We start from the raw sequence: 25,039 nt of genomic DNA on the forward strand, positions 1-25,039 counted from the left end.
GCTCACAGAGCCCAGGAGAGCTGGTTTCTCCTGTCTGCGGCCCGTGCCTCCCTCAGACTCGCCCCCGTGCCGTGGTTGGATGTGTGGGTGGTCTCCACCTGTGCCTGTGTGCACCTGAGTGGCACCTGGGCAGGTAAGGCCTGGAGGTAAGGGGGCAGCTCCCAGTGGTGGGACTTCCTTTCTGTGTCCTCGGGAGCCCTCGGTTTCCACACCTGGCCCACCCCATCCTTTGGCTGTGAGGCTGCCCCTTGTTGGGCTCACAGCCCCTCAGGGGAGACACCCCTAAGCTCTGCAGAGAAGTCAGTGCCTGGGAAATGGGTGAGGACACGGGGAGGAAGCCCTGATGGGGGCTGCCACCCCCGCGCCTGCCTCACTACGTGATCTGGGTGGGAGGAGTGGCCGCTGCCTCTGGGCCTCCGTCTGCCCACCTGTACAGCGTGCTGTGTGAACCCTGAGGGGGAAGCCACCCCGTCTGGGAGCAGGAGAGTGAGTCCTCACCTCCACAGTGCCCCCAACAGGGGGGTGACCCAGTCTCCACCCTTTCCCCCCTGTGATCAGCCCTGACGGATTCAGAGCTGTGGGCCCGTTGGATGGAAGAAGGGACTGAGGTCCGGGGGGGGGCCCCACAGTCAGCCAAGGGGCAGGTCAGGACAGAGCCCTCGCCCGGGGGATGAAAGCCTACTCTGTCCCCCCCTCTGCAGACTCACCTCTGTGCCCACTGGCCTGACCTTCCTGCAGGCACTGGGCTCCCTCTGCACCTCATCTGAGAATCAGACAGGACAGCCGAGCACCTGGGAACCCCTGCCTTCCATCTGGAGCTTCCGTGGGGCCCGGGCCCTGCCCGTCCCCGTGTTTTCTGGCCCCTTTATGCAGCAGTGGGCTGGGGACGCCCCCACTTCCCAGAGGAGGAGACAGAGGCTCAGGGTGGCTCAGTGGGACTTGATCCCAGGCCCTGCCGAGCCTCCCAGAGACCAGGAGGCTGGGCTGGTCCCAGGAAGGAGCTCTCTGGGGAAATGGCCCCGAAGGGTGGGCTGAGCCAGGTGGCACAGCGGGCGTTTGGACTTGGACCCCACTCTGAGAAACAGCCGCTGGTTCGTGGACCAGCTGTGTGACCCTGAGCGAAGGGCAGCCCCTCTCTGAGCGCTGCTGAGAGGTGGCGGGAGGGCCAGGCGGCAGCTGCGGGGGGTTCGGGATGAGTTCTGGCTGCAGCTTTGTGGGCTGGGGGCCCTGGGGGCTGAGGGGCAGTGCGCCGTGAGCGTGGCGCCCGCCCTCTGCTCCGCGGTGTCCCCTTTCTCCTGCTCTGGACTTTGTTTCTTGAGCCCAGGTGGGGCCTGGGAGGAGGGCTGCACCTGCTTCCCGGGGCGGGGCCCCGTCCCCTGGCAACCTGGGGCAGGGCGGGGCCGGGAGGCCCGTGTGCCCGTCCGCGCAGCCAGAGCCAGGCTTGGTTGCTGGCGCTGAGAGCCCGACGGTGAGGCCGGGGGAGTGGAGGGCGGTGGGATGGACGCAAAGCTTGGGTGGGCGGGGGTCCCGCGGGGCACGGGCTCTGCTTTTGGCGGGGGGTTTCTGCGGCAGCGCACCGGTGGGGCCTTCGGGGCACAGGGAGAGAGCCCCCAGCCCCACCCCAGCCCCCTCCGGGCTCCGTGGGGCCCCAGGGTCTGGTGGGGGCCCCCCCACGCTCTGCGCCCCCGGCTGGCTCTGAGGCCGGGTCTGTGTCCTTCCCACGCTGCACCCGCCCGGGGCAGCAGAGGCCCGCGCCTGAACCTTGCCAGGGCAGGGACCCAGTCCCCCCCTCGGGCTTCAGGACCTCCGGTCTAAGGGCCTCGAGCCCCGACCCTCTTAGCAAGGGGCCTGATGGGCACCCCCGGGGCCAGAGGCACAGGGACCCCCAGGGCCAGAGGCACAGGGACCCCCAGGGCCAGAGGCACAGGGACCCCCAGCGGTTCTGGGGATTCTGGAGGTTTCCGGGGAGGTGCTTGGCACCAGCCAGAGCCCTGCTGGGGGAGGCCTTGAGCAGCCTGACCCCACCCCCCCACCGAAGGGGACAGGGTCGGCTTGGGGCTCATCGGAGCGGGTAGGGCGGTCCGGCCCTCCCTGAGGATCCCGTGGGCCCCGTGTCCAGGTGTGTCGAGGGGTCGGGGCTCTGCCAGCCAGGGCCCCGGCGACTGTAGCCCCACGCGATGGAAGAGGAAGCCCAGGAGCCCGTCCCTGCTGTGTGGCCTGCCCCGTCCAAGCCCCGGGCCCCTCCAGCAGGCCTTTGCCCGAGGGTGGGAGGCCAGCTGCCATGATGAGGAAGCAGGTGTGTGGCACCAGGGGCCATAAAACCCAGTTCTGGTTTTGATATCAAGAGGGTACAGAGTCGGGGCTGGGAGGGGCCATCTGGGGGGCTTCCTGGAGGAGGCGGTGACAACTGCCCGGCCTCAGAACGCGTTGCTCTGTCATTCCCTGGGTGACCCCTCTCTGGGCCTCAGTTTCGTCTGTGTACGTTGGGGACAGGAATGATCCCCTTGTCACAAGCTCTTATGAGAAAGAAACAAGATGCTGGTACGAGATGCCTGGTTACGAGGAGTTGGGAGGCATTGCACCAGGAGCTGGGAGGTCCTGAGGGCGCTTTCTCCCTGGCGGTGTCTCTGCACCAGACACCCGCTCAGACCTCCTTGCTCCTCTCCAGGCTGTACGTTCCACTTTACAGAAGGGGAGACGGAGGCTTTTTGAGAGGAAATGCACGCCCCAGGGTCACTTTGAGATCAGTGGTGGATCCAGGGTTTAAGTAATAATATCAGCCACTGCTGTGAAAGCATTTCTCTAGCGCTTACTGTGTACTAGGCCCAGGGCGCTGAACCGCGAGGCAGCCCCTCGCGGTGGCAGCCGCGCGCTCCGGTCTCTGCTGACTCTCCAGGCGTGGACCCTGAGGTCGGAGGGGAGATGTGCCCAAGGACGCAGGCGAGGGAGGCCCCGCCCCACTGGCCTCCGTGAATCACCCGGAAGGAATGGTCTGAGGAGGGAGTGGTCCTCCACCCTGCCCTGCCCACCCTGAGACCCCACACCCTCTGGGTGTGCGGTTCTTTTTCCTGGAGTTAATGTCCCGTGTGGCTTATAAATCCTGCTGGGTGAGCCTCCGGCCACTCACTAGGCAAACAGTTCTGCGTCAGCCCTGCCACACCTGCCCTCCTCGGGAGCCCCAGGGCGCAGGGGCCAGACCTGCCCTCCGGGGTGGCCTGGAGGGGCAGCCGGGTGTGGTGCTAGAAGGAGCGGGAACCCTGGCCCCGAGGGCCAGGAATGAGTCAGCCACTGTGTAGCTGCTGTATACCAGAGTCTGGGCTGCAGGAGGGGATGCTCACCTGGCTGGTGGCTTCAGGTGGGAGGTGAGAGGCCTTAAATAACCTTCTTCTTTCAAAGACGTGTGCGCCCCCAGCCACTTTCGAGTCATTGGGATGGAGGCTCAGCCCGCTTGGCTGGATTTATCACCCACGCCAGCTTGTTTTTAAATCTTGTTTTCCTAATTGTAGTTTCAATAGTTGAAAGACTGTGTGATACAGAGTTAGTTATAACATGGTTTCCCATGATCGATTTTATGTTGTTTTTCCGGTTCAGGAAGGGTCTATATTTTTCTTTTTAAAACCCCATTTGGCTTTTACAAGCAATTTGGTGCAAGAGGCAGTGACGTTCCCAAGAGCTCTGGCGGCATCAGGGGGCCAAGGACAAGGACAAGGGTGGCTTGAGGAGTTGAGGACAGCCAGTCTTCCTTTCCTCAGCTGTAAAAAGTTGGCACCACACTGTGCCGGGCTGGGTACACATGGGATGCTCAGGCCACAGGCTCCAAGGGTAGGGACAATCTGGGGGGCTCCCTGGAGGAGGTGTCCTGTGGGCTGCAGCTAATGAGGCTCTGGAGGAGCAGAAATGAGAGTCCTCCTGGCAGAAGGAGGAGGAAGAGGGCCAGATTTGGAGTCTGGTGCCTGAACGGTTTGGGTGCCTGGACTGAGGCCAGATGGCGGCCCTGAGCGCCCTGGGCAGGGTGTCAGGACCACATCCTGGGGACGCCGGGAGTGTGGAGAGCAGGCTCCTGGCCTCCGCAAAGGCTCCTGGAGCTGTGCGCAGAGGGAGCGCCAGGACTCTCGGGAGCGGGGCTGGGCCCCCTGGGGGCGCTGGGTCAGGGTGTCACCCGGCCCAGCAGGACAAGGTCCAAGGCGCGCCTCAGCCCAGCCTGGCTTTATGGTGCTGAGGCGGACGATGGTCTGGGATGGGAGAAGCGTCCTGCCAGGCAGGTGCAGGGGAGAGAACCAGGAAGCGGGAGTGTGCCCGTCACCACGCCTCTCCTGGCCTCGGTTTCCCCACTTGACATCCCTCAGTTTACAGACGGCCTCATCCCCTGGGGCCATCTGCAGTTGTCAGATGAAAAAAATCACAGAAGGAACCTCAGGGTGTGTGTGCCCTGGGAGAGAGGCTGTCTGGGGTGGCTCTGGGTCTAGAAGCCGCAAGCTGGGTGGGAGACTCAGACAGGCAGGGTGTGCGATGTCTAGGAGAGGAGGGGGGCGGGGTGCCTGCAAATGTTAGACACACAGGGGGCAAGTTGTTGGGTCAGTACGGGGCGCCCACGGATTCAGGTGTGGCTGGATCCAGGAGCTCAATGTTTTCAGGATGCTGTGTTGGGATTGGGGATGCTCTTAAGCAAGTTGTGTCCGCAAGGGGACACATGGGGCCCCCCAACAGTTCTTGGCCTCATCCCACCAGCCTGACAAGCCCAGCGGGGAAGAGGGTCGGATTTTTACGTTAATTGCAAAGTCCCAGGATTTCACATCATTGGCCAGGTTGGGTCACGCGTCCACCCCTGAGCCAATCACAGAGGCCGCTTGGCCAGGACTTTGCCCTTGGAGGGAGTAGGACTGCACCTCTCCCCAAGTGCGTTGATCTGGAGGCTGACCTGTCCTTTTCCTCCCTCAGTGAGCCCAGAGAGCCCTGCGAGCCTGTGGTGGGCAGAGACCCCCAGAACATGGACCGAGTGACCAGATACCCCATCTTTGGCAACCCCCACTCACCCCGCGTGGCCGGAGTGGCCTTCGATGGTGACACCAGCTACACGTTTGAGGTGGTGGGCGTGGGGTCCGTAGCCAGGGGCTGGGGCCGGGATGAGCCACCGGCATGGCCTGCTGGCCACGAGGCCTCTCTGGAAGTGGTGCGGACGGGGACGTCCCGCAGCCCGTGTGCCTTCCCCGGCCGGCTGGCCCCGTGGCCGCCCTGCCCAGAGGATGAGGAGGATGAGGAGGTGAAGACCTACTACCTGGAGGCCAGGGACACCCCGCCCTGGCAGCCACAGGACCTGGAGCGGGAGCGTCAGGCGGTCATTCAGGGCCAGGCAGTCAGGAAGAGTGGCACAGTGGCCACACTCCGTGGCGCCCCTGACCACGGGGAGCCCAGGAGCCCCGGCCGACCGCAGTCCATGCCCCTGGAGGAGAATGTGATCGACAGGGAGCAGATCGATTTCCTGGCAGCCAGGCGGCAGTTCCTGAGCCTGGAGCAGACACAGCCCCCACCCAGGGCGGCCCACCCCGGTGCAGGGGCTCCTCGGAACCAACCCGGGGCCAGCCAGGCCTCCAAGGCCCTGAACGGGCTACCCTTGGCCAATGGGCATGCCATTCCAGTCAAGCCTCAGGCGAAGGAGGCGGTCGCAGAAGAGGAAAGGGTCCACGGGTTGCCTACCAGGTCTGGTGCCCAAGCACTGGACCGCCCCGGTTCCCAGTCCCAAGAGGGGTCCCCAGAGCCCCCCAAGGAGACGCCCATCGAGCGGGAAATCCGGCTGGCCCAGGAGCGGGAGGCAGACCTCCGAGAGCAGAGGGGGCTGCGGCGGGCGGCCAGCCACCAGGAGCTGGTGGAGATCCCCGCCAGGCCGCTGCTCAGCACGGTGAGCCTGAGCGCGGCCCCGCGGCGGGACAGGGGGCGCCCGTCGCTCTACGTGCAGCGGGACATCGCTCAGGAGTCGCAGCGCGAGCAGGACCACCGGCGGGAAGGCCTGCAGGTGGGCCGGGCGTCCACGCCCGACTGGTCCTCCGAAGGCCCCCAGCCCCTCCTCAGGAGGGTCCACAGCTCAGACTCCATCCTCAGCCCGACCCCAGACGCCAGCGTGGCCAGCCCCGCGCCAGAGGCGAGGAAGGTGAACCGCCTCCCACCTGATGCCTACCAGGCGTACCTGAGACCCCAGACGCCCCCGGGCGCGTCCCCAGCCTTCCCCACCTACGGCAAGCCCCGCGGTCTCTCTGCAGACCAGGCCCGGCCTGTGGGCTCTGCGAAGGCCGCAGGGTCTCAGAAGCATGCTTCGGAATCCTCTGGAAAGCCTTCAGGCACAAAGCGGGAGGCTTCCCGGGGACCCCTGCGCACCAGCGGGGGTGTCGTGCGATGGGAGTACTTCCGCCTGCGTCCCCTGCGGTTCGGTGTCCCAGATGAGCCTGAGGAAGCTGAGGCCCCCCGCGTCTGGGGCTGGGAGGTGGCCGGGGCCCCGGCGCTGAGGCTGCAGAAGTCCCGGTCGTCTGAGCTGCTGGAGAGGGAGGTGGAGCGCGTCCTGCGGCGGGAGCGGGAGGTGGCCGAGGAGCGGCGGAGCGCTCTGTACCCTGCGGTCTTCTCCCCGCCGCCCGACGAGTGCTGCGGCCGGGACTCCAGGAGCTCCTCCCGCGCGTCCGGTGAGCGGGGTCCCGGGCAGGGCTGCTCCGCTCGGAGTCTCGGGTTGGAGCAGAGGAGGGTGGCAGGAGAGGCTGGGGGTGGGGGACACGTGGGAGACTCTGTCCACCACCCCAGATGGCTTGTCTGTCCGCCTGTCTGTCTGCTTCCGCCGTAGACTTTGGAGAAAGATGTTAAATTTGCCTTGGGTTTTTTGCTTTACGGATCTGGACACTTTGTTTTTTTTTTTTTTATTATTTTATTTTATTTTTTTGGGGGTACACCAGGTTCAATCAACTGTTTTTATACACATATCCCCATATTCCCTCCCTTCCTTGACGCCCCCCCCCTCGAGTCCCCCCCACCCTCCCTGCCCCAGTCCTCTAAGGCATCTTCCATCCTCGAGTTGGACTCCCTTTGTTATACAACAACTTCCCACTGACTATTTTACAGTTGGTAGTATATATATGTCTGTGGACACTTTGTTTTAAGGCACATAAAGGTTTACAGACGTTCTAGCCTCTCGGTCGATCGCTCCTTTCGGTCAACGTGAAGTATCCCCCGCGTCACTTGTAATGGTTTTCCCCTCGCACGGTCAGCCCATCTGTCGATCCAGTCTCTCCTGACCGGCTGTTTTGGTCAATCTGTCTATCCGTTTTCTCAAGCTGCTCTTAGCCAGACTCTGTGTCTCTTGGGCTGGGGTCCGACAGATCTGCTGCCCTCGAGAGACCCTGAGACCTGCCCGATGCCTTTTCCGTCCTCTCCCCTCTCCCCCCCTCGCCAGGCATCGCGGGCAGCGACTCGGTGTCGGAGTCACACTATTTCATCCCCATCCACACGCACTCGGGCCTGGTGTGGGCAGCAGAGGCCCCCCCCGAGGACGCTCCCGGGCAGAGAAAGAAGAATGGGCAGTGGGTGAGTCTCGAGCTCTACCATCCCCTTGGGGGCCCAGCCAAGGCCTGACAGCCCGCGTCCGGGCCGGGGACGCTCACGTGAGGCTCCGGTGTGGCCCGGCTTTGACTCCTGCCTCCCTCACTGCCCCGCCGGTGCCTGTGCGTCGTGTCCCCCACACAGAAGGTGCAGAAGCGGCACCCTGGGCCTCTCTTGGTGTCTGGGCTGCTAGGCCGGGTCCCCAGCGCGCCAAAGGCTGGGGGGAGCTGCGCCGGGAGGAGAGCAGTGCAGTCTACCGGGATCGCCCGTGCTGTTTTCACGCGTTCTCACCACCACCGTCACTTCTGACTCTCATCCCCATCCCGTGGGTGTCTCGGGGCCCTGCACGCACCGCGCTTTAACAGCCTGGAGGGATGCTTTGTCACCCGTGGAGTCAGCCTTAGTCGTCCATGCCCAGGGTCGCACGGCCTGAGATCCCAAGCCAGAACTTGACTCCAAATCCCACGTTCGTAACCGTGAGGCCCTCTCCTCCCTGGGCGGGCATTGTTGACACCACGGAGAATAAGACCAACTCCAGCCTCACCTGCGTGGGGCTCACAGACTGGCCTGATGGTTTGGGGCAGGCTAGAGCCCAGGGACCCGGGTTCAATCCCCAGCGCTGCCACTTGGCGGCTGTGTGATGGGCAAGACCCTGGCCCTCTCTGACCCTCAGTCTCCTCCTCTGTAATTGGAGCGTGGTAATAAGAGCTGCCCCCTCGAAACTTAGCGCAGGGCCTGGCCGCAGCAAGAGCTCCTTGAATGTCCACTGTCTTTATTATGATGACGTTGACAAAGAGAGAATAGTTTCAGACGATGGACCAAGGCTTCACTGAGGGGAACAGCATGAGGGAACAGCATGGTGGATGGCTTTGAGTTTGCGGTGATTCAGGGGCACTTGAGGGGACCACAGTGGGTAGGAGAGGCCTTCCCTTCTGCCTCAAGGGGTGACTGAGGAGGCTGTGCATTGAGTGTAGGGGGACTCTGGGGTGGGCAGGGCTGGGAGGCCCCGGGGGCTGACATGTTTTCCTTTCCTGTAGTATGCCGGCATCAACCCCTCGGACCATGTCAACTCAGAGGTGAGCGTGCTCCTGGGGGCGAGGACCTGAGCCTTTCCCTCCCGCATCTGTGCCCCTGGCCCTACTGCTTCAGGGCCATCAGAAGCCGTTCTTCTGGGTGTGGGGACTCCCCTGGATATCTTCTTGATTGATAGTGTTTGCCTGAGATGGATTTTTCTGTGATCTGCTTTTGATGCCTGCCATGGGCACGGATTGTGGAAAGGGGGTCCACGTGCTGCCTCTTTACCACTTGGTTTTGGGGCAGACGTGGCCCAAAACAGGGGCATTTTCTTTGAGGGAAGTGTTCATCTGGGAATGTGTAGAAGGCCAGCTACATCAGTGGATCTGTGGAATACATCTGTGACCCTCTTTGAGCTGGGTCCAAATGCCAAACCCAGGCATTTCCCTGCTGTGGTGCTTAGCACCTGCTAGCAAATTCCCTGGCACTATTACTAGGAGTAGAGGGTCTGGAACAGAGGAGGGGATGGTCCTGCTTTACCCGTGCTCTAGGCCTCTCTTATGGGTTAGCAGTGGGGGGAGATGTTTGGGCAGGTTAGGACCTTGATGGGGACTCTGTGCCTCCTCCTACAGGTCTTGGAGGCCACACGGGTGACCCGCCACAAGAACGCCATGGCGCAGCGCTGGGAAGCCCGGATCTATGCCAGCGAGGATGAGGACTGAGCCTGGGGCCGGGCACACACACCCCTGCCCTGCCCTGTCCTGCCCCGCCTCAGCCTGTGGGAGCTGCCAGGACCCACCCAAGTCCCCATCTTAGGACAAAGGTCCCTGTTCAGATCCAAAGCCAGAACCACAAATCTCGTGCCACAGTCTGGAGGGTGGGTGCATTTTTGGGCTCGAGGGTTTTCTTCTCTGTTTTTATTTTCCTGCAGAAATCGTTGTGCTTTCTGGGTCTAAAGCTGGGGGGGACTCCTCCTGCTCCTATGACTTTGCCAAACACCCTCGGGTCCGGGGAGGAAGGAGACCAGCGCCCCCACCTCCAGATGGGATGGCTCCGCTAGTCTGAGAGGGGAGACACTCGCGGTGGGACGGCCCGATCTGACGGGGGAGACCTGCCCTGCTCCAGCCCTGGGAACCCTCCAGTCCGAGGGAGGAGGCCTGCGGCACGCCCAGCGCAGCTCTGGTGTTACAGGAGCCCGTGGGGCAGCCCCCCAGCCCCGGGCAGAGGCAAGGGCGCGGTTTGGGGGCGGAAAGGGGTCCTGCTGTCCCACCGTGAAATAAAGCGGCTGCCGGCCCGCCCCCCGCGCCTGGCGGGGGCGGCCGCCCGAGCCTCCCCTCCCCCTCGGCCTGCTGCACGTCTCTGGGTGACGTCACCGCCCCGCCCCCCCGCGGGCCCTCCCCACATCCCCGAGTGTGGCATACAGAAGGTGCTCAAGCCGTGCTCGTTCCGTGAGCAAGTCTTCAGTTCTCCCACGTGGCCCCGTCCGTCACGCGCAGAGGGCTCTTAGGAGGGCTTGCTGAGGCCCCAGGCCTCCTGGCGTCGGGGGCGGTTGCAGGGATGTTAATTAGGCTCCGCCTGTATACCTGGGGCACAGCCCCCGCGGACGAGATCATTCTGGGCCGGACCCAAACCCGGCTCTGCTGCCCCTGCGTGTGTGCTCGGCGCCCCTCCGCCCGCCCCGCCTTGGTTTCCCCACCAGCCGCCGGGATGGTGACGGGACCCCTGGCCTTGACCGCTGAGGGACGCCGAGGGCAGCCGCCGCTCCCCGCATCCCCCCCCACCCGCTCCAGGCTCCAGGCGGACGCCCACCCCGCAGGGCCTGTGCCCTCCTGCTGCCCCCGGCCGGTCGCCGCCTCACAGCTCCTTCCTCTGCAGCCGCCGCAGGGAAAACCGCGCAGCTATTCTGAGAGCTTCATGGGGAAGGCGGCCCACGCGGGCTGGGGAGGCGGTGCGGCCCGAAATAGCTGAGCCTGCGGCCCCGAGGGCGCCCGGGGCAGGGGTAGGAGAGGCGGAGGGGCGCCGCGTCGGGCAGAACAGGCCGTCGAGGCAGGAGGCAGGGCCCCCGTCCCCAGGGGGACCCCAGTCTGGGAGAGGAGGCTTGCCTCTGCGTCCAGGGAGATGGCTTGGGCCTGGCAGCGTGCCCTTCGGTGGCCAAGGCTGGCTCTTCTCTGCGGTTCCAGCCCCAGGAACCACACTTGGGGCCCCGCCCTTCAAGAGGGCAGTTGTGGGGCCTCAGAGACACCCTGCCTGGGTCTCCCCAGGTCCTCCCCCGTCTCCCACCACATCCTCCCCCAGTGCCCATGGGCCTGTCCGCACCAGTCCCCCTGCTCTGAGGATGTGAGTCTCCTGGGGCACCTGGAACAAGGCACCGGGAGGAGAGGGCTTAAACCAGCACAGGTGTGTTCTCTGACAGGCGTGAGATCAGGAGGCCTCACAGGGCTAAACCCACGCGTGGGCAGGGCTGCTCCCTCCGGAGGCTCCAGGGGAGCATCGGCTGCCGCCTTTTCCAGCTTCTCGAGGCGCCGCATCCCTGGCTCACGGCCTCTTCCTCCCTCCTCACAGCCAGCCGCACAGCCTCTCCCGTCTCTCTCTGCCGCGGACCCTCCCGCCTCCCTCTTATAAGGACCCTGTGATGACACTGGGCCCCCCCAGGAATCCAGGGTCATCCCCATCTCAGGGGCCTTAACTTCATCCCACCTGCAAAGTCCCCTTTGCCCTGAGAGGTGACACGTCCACTGGTCCCAGGACCAGGGCAGGGAATTATTCTGCTGACCAGACACAAAAGGACAAACCCTGTCTGATTCCCCTCACAGCAGGTCCCTAGAGGAGTAGATCCACAGAGACAGGGAGTAGACGGTGGGGCCTGGGGCTGGGGGAGGGGGTGGGGAGTCCGTGTTTCGTGGGGACAGAGTTTCGGTTCGGGAAGAAGAGAAAGTCCTGGAGGTGGAGGGTGGGGACAGTTACCCAGCAACGTGAATGTGCTTAATGCCACCAAGCTGTGTGCTTAAAAGTGGTCAAGGTGGTCAATTTTATGTTATGTGTATTTTACCACAATTTCTGAACAAAGAGAGAAAAGTATCCTCTCAAGGGCCTCAGAAGGCCCTCGAGAACAACCCGCTCACTGGCTTAAAAGCAAGAGGAGCACCCTGAAAAGTGCAGCGTCCTTGAAATTCTCCATTCGATGAGGCCCGTGAACAGGTCTTGTTTTGATGATTCAGTTTTCACTTAATTCTTCTCGCCAAGCTGTGCCCTTAGGGAACGAAGAGAGAATTCTATCCACCTGCCAGGCTGCCGCCCCACAAGGCGCTCGGCGGCAGCAGCAGCGGCGAGAGGTTTAAATGAATTCTCAGTGCAATTCCCAAAGAAGGGAGGGTCTGTCTGGCTGGGGGACAAAGTGGAGACAGAGCCCGGGGCTGTGAGTCCGTGGCTGCACATTCTTCCCTGGTTTCCTCCCAGCTCGGGGCATATGATCCGGGAAGGGAGGGTGTTTTCGCAAAGGCCCTTAGAAAGGCTGAAATTTAAGCCGAGTTTCCAGCTGAAAAGCCAGAACCTTTCCTTGCTCTCAGCATTTTTCACCTTCTCCTCTGGTGACACTGATCTTATTTGATTAACCTCTGCAGGACGGTGTAGGGGTCAGGAGCCAGAAGCCAGGCTGCTACTCCAGGCTCTGGTGCTCACTCCCCATGTGTATCTGTCAGCTTCTGCTGAGTAACAACCATCCCAGCCCTTGGTGCTTCAACAGCAGCTGCTACGAGCTCGTGATTCTGTGGTCAGCTATGGGGGTGATGCCCCGTCTGAGGGACCCCCGCCCATGCATCTGTCTGCCAGGGTGGCAGCGCGAGGGCTGGGAGATACCATTCAGACACCCAGTTCCATTTGAAAATCAGGCCAATGGTGAATGACTCTTCCAGTATAAGTATATCCCATGCAATATTTGGGACATACTTATGCTGAATAAAAATCTCTCACTGTCTATCTGAAGGTCAAATGTCAGTGGATGTCCTGGGTTTATATTTGCTGAATCTGGCCACCCTGGACAGGGCGCCACAACTGGGTCTTGGCCAGGCTGGCTGTCTTGTCCCCAAGGAGCTCAAAGGTGTCCTGGACGCGGGGGAGAGGTCGGTCCTAAAGCACCAGCTTTAGTGCGATGCTCGTGTGACACTGGCCGCTGTACCTCCAGGAGCACCAGGGATGTGACCAGCCCCGAGTCAGGACAGACGGAGACTGCAAGGCTGAGCAGTGATGGGCACTCCCTCCACCTGGCAGGGTGGGTGGACCTATATCATCCTGACCCTTGGAGGCGACGGGCAGCACGTACTGGGCTGGAAAATGTGTGGACACCTGGCCCAGTGGCTGTAGGTCCAGCTACAGGGACCCACTGGTGCCCCTGGACAGGCAGCCTCACGTGTGAGGAAGAAAGAGGGTCTGACATCAGGAGGAAGGGTCCTCCCAGAGTATGGGACACCCAGCGCCCTCCCTAGAAAGAGGCAGGTCTTATTCTAGTAGAGGAGGAATCGATCTAAGGCCCTGATTGCTGAGGGGAAAATGTGCAGGGAATCCCACCATCTTAGGTCACAGATGTGCCCACATCCATAAAGGCAGGTCAAGAGCAGCACACGTGAGTCAGTACAGCGGCGAGCTAGCACACAGGGGCGGATGAAGGGGGCTCTTTGGCCTCACCTGGAAATGTAACCATTAGGATGTGTGAGTGTGTCACTGAAGGACTGGGTATTGATTATTGCAGAAAAGGACCTTTTGGCAGATTGGCTGTATTAGTTAGCATTTGCTGCGAAACAAATGAACCCACTTAGATGCTTTAAAAACACCCACTTATTTTCCCGCGGTTCCTGAGCATCAGAAGGCCAGCACAGGGTGGCTGGGTCCTCTGCTCAGGGTCCCACCAGGCCCCTTTGGGTGTTGGCAGAATTAGTTTTTTACATTTGTAGGACTAAGGTTCTAGTTTCCTTGCCGGCCACCCCAGGTCCTGGCCGCATGGCCCCCACCACCAGCAATTCTGCACGTGGCTGTTTTCTGCTCCCCAGACCTTTATAAAAGCCGCACCTGATTAGGCCAGGCTCACCCAGGGCAATCTCTCTTTTGACCAACTCAAAGTCAGCTGATTTGGGGACCTTAATTACATCTGAGAAAGCCGTTCACCTTCACCAAATGGCGTCTTACCCACACTCCAGGGGCTTACACAGGATGTGGACACAGGGGCAAGAGTCTTGGGGACAACTCAGAACCCTGGCCGTTTTGGGGCAACCTTGCTAGGTTCAGGGCACGGGCTCTGGTGGGAGAAGTTGGGTCCGAACCTCATCAGGTTACTGTGATGGAACCAGCCTCTTCCAGTAAAAACCGACGTCCCTTCCAGCACAGGCAAGGTTGGTAACCCGTTCACCCACGGAACGAGGGGTCTGACAATTCTTCGCCCCTGACGTCTCAAACTGGAGGCAGGGAGCCGGATTCAGAACAGAGGCCTCTTTTGGCCATCAGCATTTACATTTTTCTTTCTCTTTTAAAGAATTGGCCAATGTTTAAACATCAGGACATTTTTATAACAATCTGGATTTCTCGCCTTTCTTGAGCAAGCTCTGGATGGGCAGCTCCACGCAGATCCTGTGGGGAGAAGCCCTCCCACCGTGTTTCACCACGTTTCCCACCACAAGAGCAGCGAAGAAACTATAATTGGATAAAAATTAGCAAGGGCCTTGCTGAGAGAACTTTCTTTAAAAATACACCCTCCTTTACATCTTTTTTAACTTTCCAGTCCCTGCCACGCTCCCCACCCCCCACCCCCCAGCTGCCTCTCAGATGGGGCTGTGCCTGGACCCAGCAGCAAACTTCCAGGCAGTGCCTTCTAGAGGGACTGAATTTCAGGCTAAAAACAGGGTCTGAGCTCTTAGCTGTTTGCAGGGCCCCTGTGCCCCCTTTTCAAAGGTGGTTACTGTTGTGGGTTAAATAAGGTCTCCCCCCCCCAAAAAAAACTTCATGTCCAGTGAAAGCTCAGAATGTGACCTCACCTGGGGATTGGTCCGAGGTCTTTGGATTGCAAGAAAAACACTGCTGAAGCAAACTCAACTCAGATTGGCTTTAGTAATACTGGGATTTACTGGTTCACGGAACTGAACAGTCAAAGTAGGACAGCTTCAGGCTCAGCTGGTTCCAGCCCCCAAACAGCGTATTTGGCTCCCTCTTCACTGTTGAGAGCCGCAGGCTCAAGTCCCAGCTCTGCCGGCCTCAGTCTCATCTGTAAGGAGATGTAGGCTTGCTGACTCCTTCCAAGGTGGGTGGTCATGACGGTTACCAGGCATCTGGCACACAGTCAGGGCTGCATAAATGTTGGCTCTTGTTGCTATTGACCAAGTAAACAAAGGAATCCTCGCCAGACCATCAGGGACTCAGATGCAACTTCTTGTATCAAGGCCAAGGGGAGCAAATGTATGCTGCCACCAGAGGGCAGCAGAACATCAACCACGCAGCACCAGCTCGCACCCAGCACCAGAAACCCGCTTCCCACTCCTCTAGCTGGCTGGCGGTTTCCCAGAAACCCCTGAAGGCCTCCCCCCCACCTGGAGAACACCTCTGGCTGCTGGAGATACGAAAGAGGGGTACGCGTGGAGCAGCGCGGAGCCAAATTAGGCAGAGAAAAACACTTGCATCCCATACGTGATTTTATGTATTGAAAAACCTTTAAATGTCTTTTTTCCGGAACACTAAAATAGTTGAAAACAGTCGTAAAGTTGAAAAGTAGGTATATTAAAACTCAGCGTTATTATGGGCTTAAATGCTGTACATTTTATTTATACCCTAAACAGAATTTATACTTTTGTCCACAGTCCTGTCCTTGCAAACCGCGTTTCCTGCCTTGGTTTCCTGCTTGGGACCTGCTGAGTGTCTGGAGAGAAAGTTCATCTGGCAAAAAGCCTCTGGCATCTCAAGGGAATTCTAGAGACGTCGAGGCAATATTTGGGGGGCACGTTGTCATGCGGGGTTCGGAGGGAGGCAGGGTGGGGCAGGGCCAGGGAGTTTCTGAGGAAGACCCCAGGCACTCCTCTCTCCCTCCACAGCCTGCTGGGGCTCCCTGTGGCCTCAGGCCAAAGTCCAGAGGCAGCACATTCCCAAGCCATTCGTTCACCCATTCATTCATTCAAGCCTCCAAGCGTTGGTCAGACCAGCTGCAGGGAATCACAGCAGCTCGCCTAGGTGTGCGCTTAGGGCAACCCTTCCAAATCACTGCGGTCTTTAGGTCTGGGAAACAGCGCCCGCCCACTGCTCGTCGTCTGCGACCCCCACTGAGACCGGATTCCAGCACCCATCCCCTCGTGCCCCCCACGTCGCCCTCACGTTCCCCCCACTCCCCCTCCTCCGCCATTCCCCCCACCTTCCCTTCCCCCATCCCCCGACCATCCCCCACCATCCCGCCATCCCCCCCACCATCCTCCCCATCCCCCTACCACCCCCCACCCCATCCTGCACCATTGCCCCCTTCCCCGCCTTCCCTCCCATCATCCCTCCCCCACCATCCCCCCGCCATTCCTCCACCATATACCCCCACCCCACCCCATCCCCCAGCCCTCCCGGACCCCCGCCGTCCCCCCCCCACTTTGTCTCCCGGCGCCGCCCACGGCCCGTCCCCCCCGAGGCCGCCAGAGGGCGCGCGTGAGCAGCCAGCGGGGCGGGGAGGGGGCGTCGCTGCGCCGCCCACCGCCCCGGGGGTCCCGCGTCCCCGGGTGAGAGCCCAGCCCTCCGCGCCCCGGGCCCCCGCACGGCCCGCCCTGCGCTCCAGCCGCGTGGGCCCCCTTGCCCTTCCCCCGATGCCCGCTCCACGCGGCTCCGCCCCCACTTCGCGTCCTGCCCCCCCAGCACGTGGTATGTGCGGGCTGTCCATCCGCGAGGCCCCGGTGCGCGGCCAGGCTCCGCGGGCGGGGGGAGGGGACGGGGAGAGCCCCCCTCTGGGCGCAGGTGCCCCTGTGCCCACCGCCCGGGGCGAAATGAGGCCACCCGGTCCAGTGCCCAGGGCCCGGCACACAGGAGGTGCTGGATAAATGCCTGCTGGCTGAAGCCCCGGAGGAGGTCGCTTCGGGCACCTTGCTCCCCACCTCTGGCCTCCGTCTCCTCATCTGGAGAGTGGCTGGGTGGTCCTGATGTGACCGTCGGACACATGCTCCCCGGGCTCTGGTGCAGAAAGTAACAGGCAGGACGCCGGCTGACACCCGTCAGCCCTTGGCAAGGCCTGGCCACGACCTGGGCGCCGTGTGTGCTGCTCGGTGCACAAGCCCCGGCTCTCGGGGTCCAGGCGGCTATCAGCAGAGCACTTTCACTGTCCCCATTGTTTAAAAATTGAGGTAAAATTGACATAACATGAAACGAACCGCCAACCACCTTAAAACATACAGTTCAGTGTTTTTGAATGCATTCCCAAGGTTGTGCAACCACCACGCCTAATTCCAGAACATTCCATCACCCCAAAAGGAGACCCGTTCCCCATCAGTAGTCATCCCCACCCCCTCCCCAGTCCCTGACAACCACAAACCCTCTCTCTCTCACTCCGTCACTCTCTCCCTCTCTGTGGATCTGCCTGTTCTGGATGTTTCCCATCCGTGCACTCACACCCCATGTGTCCTTCTGTGTCTGCTTCTCTCTCTGAGCATCGTGTTCTCGGGTCCCTCCACGTGGTAGCATGTGTCAGGGCTTCACCCCTTTTCATGGCTGAGGGATGCTCCCCTGTGTGGAGCAGTGACATTTGTGTATCCGTCATCTGTTGACAGTGTTTCCACTCTGGCTGCTGTGAATCTTGCTGCTGTGAACACGCCTGTAGTTGTGTGTGTGTGTGTGTGTGTGTTTCATTTCCTTTGCGTTAAGACTCTGAGCTTCCACTGCAAGGGGCACAGGTTCAATCCCTGGTTGGGGAACTAAGATTCTGCATGAGGCAAAAAAAAAAAAAAAAAAAAAAAAGAATTTCAAGGTATGTGATTACATCTTGATTAAAAGAAGATGCTTCCAGAGCTTCTTCAAAAGCAGCTGCCCCCTCCCGCATTCCTGCCAGTGACATCAGGAAGTTCCCATTGCTCTTGGTCCTGGCCGACGCTCAGCGTTGTCTGTATTTTTGGTTTTGGTGGTTCTCATGGCGTGAGGTAGCCCCTCACTCGGGTCTTACTCTGCAGACAGGTCACATGGGGTTCAACCTCACTGGCCATTGGGGTGTCCTTCAGGACGTGCCCATTCAGGTCATTGGCCCATTTTCTTCAGTTGGGGTGCTTGGTTTTTGTCATTGATTTGTGAGGGTTCTTTGCATATTGTAGACCCCAGTGCTCTGCTGGATTATGCACTGCAAGGGTCCTCCCTGACTCTGCGCGTTGCCTTTTGACTCTCCCAAGGGTGTATTTGGACAAACTCACTTGTTTAAAATAAAAGACTAAATGTTTTAATTAGGAATAAATTTTACAGGCAAGGAGGCTCAGCATGTGAGTCACTGGGGAGAGAGTTTGCCAACAGTAGCATCAGCTCTTCCACGAGGAGGGCAGAAGGAATGAGATTGGCTTCGTCCAGAGATAAGAGACTGAGGTTCCCAGAAGCACCCTGACTTGTCCTGGTCACCTGAGGCAGCAGCCCAGCTCTGCGCTCCTGCTCCTGAGCTGGGAGAGAGGTTTCCAGAAGACACACCGCCTGGCCCAAATGAGGGTATTTCTGAGCAGATCTGCAGGTTTGGCATGATACCCTCCATTTCAAGTTACAAAACCTCATTTCCTGCCAAGGCAAATGGAAAAGGCTGGGGACGGGGAGACCACTGTTTATGTCTCGTCCACTCTGGCCGGCCGCCTTGAGAGGTCAGTCATGTAACTGCGTGGTGTGGCGTGAGGGCGTGGCTGCCCTCAGGGGCTCTGGAGACGCAGATCCCCTGGCCCGAGCTGGATGCTGCAGCCGGGGCCCATCCCCCACCTGGGGCCCTGTGTCCACCTCTGGGTCTTCTCTGCTCTGCCCGCCGGCGCAGTGGCTGCTGGGAGGAGCCAGAGCGGGCAGTCAGGAGCCACTGAGTGATGGGCGCCCTGCCTTTCTGGGCATGAAATATTTGGGGTCTGGAAAGTCTGCTCCTGCATATACACGGAAATAATTTAAAATAGGCATTCAGAGAAAAACTTGTACACATGTGTTCACAGCAGCACGATTCACAACAGCCGAGAGGTGGAAACAACCCAAGTGTCCATCCACAGATGATGGATACACAAATGTGGTCCCTCCACACATGGGAGCATCCCTCAGACACACAAAGGAGAGAAGCCCTGACACACGCTACCACGTGGACAGACCCTGAGGACACGAGGCTCAGGGAGAGACGCAGACACAGGAGGACACGCAGGGTGTGACTCCACGGATGGGAAACGTCCAGAACAGGCAGATCCACAGACACGGAGAGGGGGCTCCTGGTTGTCAGGGGCTGGGGAGGGGATGGGGGGGGTGACCGCTCATGGGGGCAGGCTTCTTTTTGGGGTGACGGAATGTTCTGGAATTAGAAGTGGTGGTTATACAACGTGAATGCACTAAATGCCACTGAATAGTACACTTTAAATGTACAATTTTATATCATGTGAATTTTATCTCAATTAAAAGTTTATTTTAATTTTTATCTAATATTGAAGTATAGTTGACTTACAATGTAGCGTTAGTGTCAGGGTTTTTTTGGTTTTTGTTTTTAATATTTGCAGTTTCTCTGGATGCTCCACCATCTGCAGTCGTCCAGGCCCCACCCCCAGCCCTCAGGGACCCCCAACCCCAGCCTCAGCCCTGGTGCTTCCCCGCCAGACACATCCCCATGCCCCACCCCCCCCCCGGGCGCCAGTTTTTCCTTCTTTTCTTTCCTTTCTCTCCCTCTCTTTTTATTTGGAATTCTTATATGTATTTTTTAATTAATTAATTGGCTGTGTTGGGTCTCCGTTGCTGCACACAGGCTTTCTCTAGTTGCAGCGAGCAGAGGCTACTCTTCATTGTGGTACATGGGCTCTAGGTGCACAGGCTTCAGTAGTTGTGGCACATGGGCTCAATTGTTGTGGTGCACGGGCTTAGTTAGTTGCTCTGCGGCATGTGGTATCTTCCTGGAGCAGAGATCGAACCCATGTCCCCTGCATTGGCAGGCGGATTCTTAACCACTGCGCCCCCAGGGAAGTCCCTTATGTGTATTTTTACGCTGCTTTGTCGGGTATGCGTGACTTCAGCTGGGCGCCCAGGTTGGACGCGGCCCTGTGATAAGTTCCCACGGGCCTGCCCGTCACTTGTGGCTGCAACAACAGAGCAGAATTGGGAATTTTTTATTTGAAGTCTAGTTGATTGACAATACTGTGTTAGTTTCAGGTATACAGCAAAGTGATTCAGTTACATACATATATATATATATACATATATATATTTTTAGATTATTTTCCATTATACGTTATTACAGGTATTGAATATAGGTCCCTGTGCTTAGAATCAAAATGTGTCTTAGGATAAAACTGCCAAACATGTGGCTTAACCCAAGTCCAGAAAGGAGCAAATTGCCGTGTCTCCCAACCCACCCACCCCATGCCCGCCAGGGCCCTCATCCCCAGACCCCCCGCGGACCTCGGGATGCTTCTAGAAGAAACCACGCAGGATACACATGTGAGGGTTTGGATGGATTTAACACACGTGCAGCTATGACCTGCTTTGGTTCTGTTGGTTCTGCTGGCTGTCTCGGGCGCAGAGCCCTGTTGGAATCAGGCCTCCACCTGCCTTTCCCAGGGTCACCCCCCAGAGACTGAGGAGGGACCTGCCCGGGGGAGCGGCAGGGGGGCAGCAGGCGCCTCAGGGCACTGAGTCCTCACGAGACTCTCCCTGTAGGGTGCTGGGTGGCCACCTGGCCCCTCGGACGGTGGTGGAGGTGAGGCTAGGGGCCCAGGGGCACCCGTGGGCGAGTCGCCGCGGGGCCTCCGTCCCCCAGCCAGCAGCCACCGAGCGGTCGATGGGCCCCAGCAGGTGCCCCCGGCCCCAGGGCATCAATGCTGCCCCCCCAGCCCCTGCCACCCCCGACCACGGGGCGTCCGCTCTACGTCCCTGCCGGCTCCGCCCAGGGCTGCCCAGTCGCCCCAAAGACGCCGAGGCTACTGCCCAAGAATGCTGTGGAAAGGCGTGTCTCCCAGGGTGGGGCCCCCCAGTCTGCCTGACCCCTCCCCCCAGCCTCGGCCCCCCAGGACCGCCTCCCACCCCCCGGCTGCGGCCTCAGCATGTCCGCCTGTGAAATGGACGGGGTGGGCCCGAGCTGGGGTCGCTCCTCCGCTGCTGTGACGGGGCCAGGAGGAAAGGGACCAGGTGGGCACAGGGGAAACGCTCTGAGCGTGGCAGTGACCGTCACGTCTGCTGGGGGGTCTCACCGTGGGTCTTTAGAAACCTCCCTGGAAGGCAGACAGGACAGGTCCTCCAGGCCGGGGGGGAGATCCAGTGGGACCTGAATGCCTGCAGCCCCCAGAGGGTCGGGGCTGGGGGCACAGGGCTCTGCTGGGGACCCGGGTGAGCGCGGGGAAACGGAACAGGGAAAGGAAACAGGGAAGAGTAGGGCTGTAAGGGGCCTGCAGGGGTGCAGGAGGGGCGGGAGCAGGTGGAGAGCATCCCACAGGGCGTCCGTCCAGAGGGCGGTGGCCATCCCCAGCCCCTCAGAGGGACTGCTGTCGGGGAGGCTGGGGCTGAGGACCGAGGCGGCCCTGACCACACTGAGCGGGACGCCCAGGCCTGAGCCGGGGAGAGGGTGGCCAGCCCGCACACCAGCCCTGTTTATAACGGGAACCCATGGGAAGTTCTCCGGGCTTCACCAAGCTGCCCTCATCAATAAGTCATTGGCAGGGTGAAGAGTCCACCCCAGGGAGCAGCCAGGAGGCGCCGCCTGGCCCCGTCCATGCCCTGGACTGGATGTGAAAACGGCCGGTCCGGCTGGTCCTCAAAAGGTCAAATGTGGGCATTTCCGTGGGAGCCCGCAGGGTCCCTCCTGGGTGGAAATGAAGTGAAAACATGAGTCCACGTGCACCTGCTCACCCAGGTCTACGGCAGCATCAGTCACAACAGAAACAGGCGGACGTGCCCAGGGGCCCACCCACGGACGACCGGCGGTCGCAACGTGTCCCTGCACCCCGGGAGCATCCCTCAGCCTGGAAAAGGGGGGACGCCCGGACGCGCGCTACCTCACGGACGGACCCTGTGGACACGAGGCTCAGGGAGAGACGCAGACACGGGAGGACACACAGGGGGTGACTCCACGGACGGGAAACGTCCAGAACAGGCAGCTCCACAGACACAGAGAGGGGGCTCCTGGTCGTCAGGGGCTGGGAAGGGGGCGGGGGGGTGACTGCTGATGGGGACGGGGCTTCCTTTTAGGGTGATGGAATGTTCTGGAAGTGGATAGAGGTGATGGTCGCACACTGAGTATACGAGAAACCGTTGAATTGTACAGTTAAATTTTCTCTGCATAATTTAAAAATATCTTTACTAGTCTTCTGTACAAATTAATTTATATACTACAGCAGGGTATAATTTTTTTTAAAAGCCTGTCCCAATGCATCACTTCACATAATTCCATCAAGCCGTCTCTCTAGGAGCAAACACGTTCCCTGCCCCACCAGCTTTACTGAGGTATGACTGGCAAATAAAAATTGTATACATTTAAGGTGCAGAATGTGATGGTTTGATGTATATTTACATTGTGAAACCATGACCCCAATCGAGCCAATGAACACAGCCATCAATCGAGCCAATGAACACAGCCATCACCTCAAGCCCTTACCTTTGCTCTTGTGAGGAGAACACTTACCACCCACTCTCTCTTAGCAGCTGGCAAGTGCACCATGCAGTATTATCAGCTACAATCACCGCGCCGTTACTTTAGGCCCCCAGGGCTTATTCATCTTCTAACGGAAAGCTTGTTGCCCTTGACCAGCGTCTCCCCACTTCCCACCAGCCGCACCCCTCAGCCCCTGGTAACCACCATCCTGCTCTGTGAGCTTGATTTTTTTAGAGACCACGTTTCAGTGAGATCACTCGGTATGTCTTTCTCCATCTGCCTCCTCTCTTCTAGAATAATGGCCTCTCTGTCCAGCCTTGTTGTCATACATGGCAGGATTTCCTTCCTTTTCAAGGTTGAATTATATTTCATTATACGTGTACATATGTATATACACACACCCCACCTTCGTGCGTTTAATCATCGATGGGCACTCAGGTTGTTTCCACATCTTGTAAACAACGCTCCAATGAACACGGGGGTGCAGATATCTTTTCGAATTAGTGTTTGGGTTTTCTTCAGATAAATACCCAGCCGCGGAACTGCAGAACGACATGGTAATTCTATTTTTAATGTCTTGAGGAACCTTCCTGCTATTTTCCACAGCAGCTGCACCAGCTTACATTCCCAGCGACAGTGCACAAGGGCTCCCTTTGCTCCACATCCTCGCCAACACTTACTATTCGTCGTCTTTTTCATGGCGGCCAATCTGAGCGGCGTGAGGCGGTTTCCCGTGTGGTTTTGATTTGCGTTTCTTTGATGATCACTGATGTTGAGCATCTTTTCAGGTACCTGTTGGGAAAACGTCTGTTCAGATCCTCTGCCCGCTTTTTTGAGACATCAGGTGGTTGGTTATTTTGTTCTCGAACCTGGACCTCCCTTGCCCCGCCCTTACCAGCGTCCACTCCTTGTTAAAAAAGAGATTTCTGTTTTTGAGCAGGTTTAGGTCTACAGAAAACGTGAGCAGAAACTGCAGAGTTTCTGCACACACGCCCTCAGCCTCGCTCCCCTGCGGTTTCCTCCCTGGTCCTGAAGGTCTGGCTGGTGTGCTACAGAGTTACAATCCATAAGCAATATCGATACCTTATTATTAATGAAAGGCCACAGTGACACTCAGGTTCACACTTGGTGCTGGGTGTTCTGGGGGTTTGGACAAATCTACACGGATCTGCATCCACCCGCACAGCGTCATACGGCAGTTTCACTGCCCTAAAACCGCTCTGGGCCCCACCCATTCATCCCTCCTCCCCCCCAACCCTGCACCTCTGATCCTTCTCCCCTCCTGCCTTTTCCAGAATGTTCCTGAGTTGGAATCACAGTGTGTAGCCTTTTCAGATTGGCTTCTTCCACTTCACCGTCAGCATCCAAGGTTCCTCCAAGCCTTTTCCTGGCTTCATAGCTCGTTTCTTAGCGCGGAATCACATTCCATCGTCTGGACGTCCAGCGTGTATCCATCCATCCACCTGCTGGACGGCATCTTCGTTGGTTCCTGTCTGGGCCGTTACAGATGAAGCTGCTATAAACACCCGTGTGCAGGTTTCTGCGTGGATGGCATCGCCTGCTTTTACCTCTTCAGAGCTCAGGCCACTCGCTGCAAGGGTCTCGTTGAGTTCTGGAGCCCTGGACCGATGTCCACCACCACCAGCGACCACGGGAGGGCGGGGATGATGGCCTCCTGCTCTTGCTGGGCCCAGAGCTAAGCCTGGGGGCGGCTGGAGGCCAGGGCTGGGCGAACCCCACCCCAAGTCCCACCAAGCTGAGTGACCTCAGAGACTGCCCTGAGCCTCCGTCTCCCCAGCTCCACGAGGCCTGCAGGGAGGTCGCAAAGGAAGCGGCCGGCTTGGACCTGCCCTCTCATCGTCTCCCCTGCCCCCCGCCCCCAATCTTCGCCTGCTCCACGCAGAAAAGCGGGAGAGTAGCCGACGGGGCAGCAACAGCGCACAGCCATCGCCTGCCAGAATCCTTGCTTCTCGGGGACGGGCGCCTCCAGGCTCGGGAAAGTCAGGCACCAAGTGTCCTCAGCAGGTTTTTCTGGCCCACGGAGTCCAAGGTGGTAACTCACCGTCGGGCTGCCTGAACTTGTCCACATTTCCCAGTTTCCTTCCTGGGCGCACAGCCCTCAAATGACGCAGACTCCCATGTGGTCTGTCACGTACCTTCCCACGTCCTGACGCCGCCCCAGCGCAGCCCCGGGGGCCACTGGGAAAAGCCAGAGTCTGCTGGTTTGGGCCCCAGGGTTCATGTTCTGTCTACAGGATGAAGAATCCTGCTCACTGGTGGGAATGAAGTACAACGGGGCAGCCGCTGTGGAAAACAGTAGGTCCGCAACAAGTCAGATGTGGTTACCATCCGTTCCCCTAACGCCAGTCCTAGGCCTGTACCCCTGGTAACTGAAAACAGGTGTTGGAACAAAGATGTGTGGATGACCGTTCACAGCGGCCCCAAAGAGGAAACAGCCCGAGTGTCCACTGATGGGTGAACGGATACACAAAGGTGGTCCCTCCACACACGGGAGCAACACTCAGCCATGTAAAGGGAGAAGCCCTGACACGTGCGACCACGTGGACGGACCCTGAGGACAGGATGCTCAGGGAGAGACGCAGACACAGAAGGACACACAGGGTGTGACTCCACAGATGGGAAACGTCCAGAACAGGCAGCTCCACAGAC

The 25,039-nt window shown here is 59.5% G+C and overlaps 1 protein-coding gene across 1 annotated transcript; it reads left to right on the forward strand.

Annotated features, from left to right (window-relative positions):
- The first annotated feature begins 4,972 nt into the window (after positions 1-4,972).
- On the forward strand, positions 4,973-9,311 carry MISP (mitotic spindle positioning). The gene is made up of 4 exons (XM_057710384.1): positions 4,973-6,668; positions 7,430-7,560; positions 8,613-8,651; positions 9,222-9,311. The coding sequence occupies exons 1-4, from the start codon at positions 4,988-4,990 to the stop codon at positions 9,309-9,311; spliced, it is 1,941 nt and encodes a 646-aa protein (XP_057566367.1). The 5' UTR covers positions 4,973-4,987.
- The last annotated feature ends 15,728 nt before the right edge of the window (positions 9,312-25,039 follow it).

The sequence above is a fragment of the Hippopotamus amphibius genome, chromosome 15, assembly GCF_030028045.1.
Source record: "Hippopotamus amphibius kiboko isolate mHipAmp2 chromosome 15, mHipAmp2.hap2, whole genome shotgun sequence".
Classification (NCBI taxonomy): Eukaryota; Metazoa; Chordata; class Mammalia; order Artiodactyla; family Hippopotamidae; genus Hippopotamus; species Hippopotamus amphibius.

Coding starts and splice junctions, on each gene's coding strand:
- MISP (XM_057710384.1), top strand. CDS start 4,988: ATGGACCGAGTGACCAGATACCCCATCTTTGGCAACCCCCACTCACCC. Junction 6,669..7,429: donor GAGCTCCTCCCGCGCGTCCG/GTGAGCGGGGTC, acceptor CCCCCTCGCCAG/GCATCGCGGGCAGCGACTCG. Junction 7,561..8,612: donor GAAAGAAGAATGGGCAGTGG/GTGAGTCTCGAG, acceptor CCTTTCCTGTAG/TATGCCGGCATCAACCCCTC.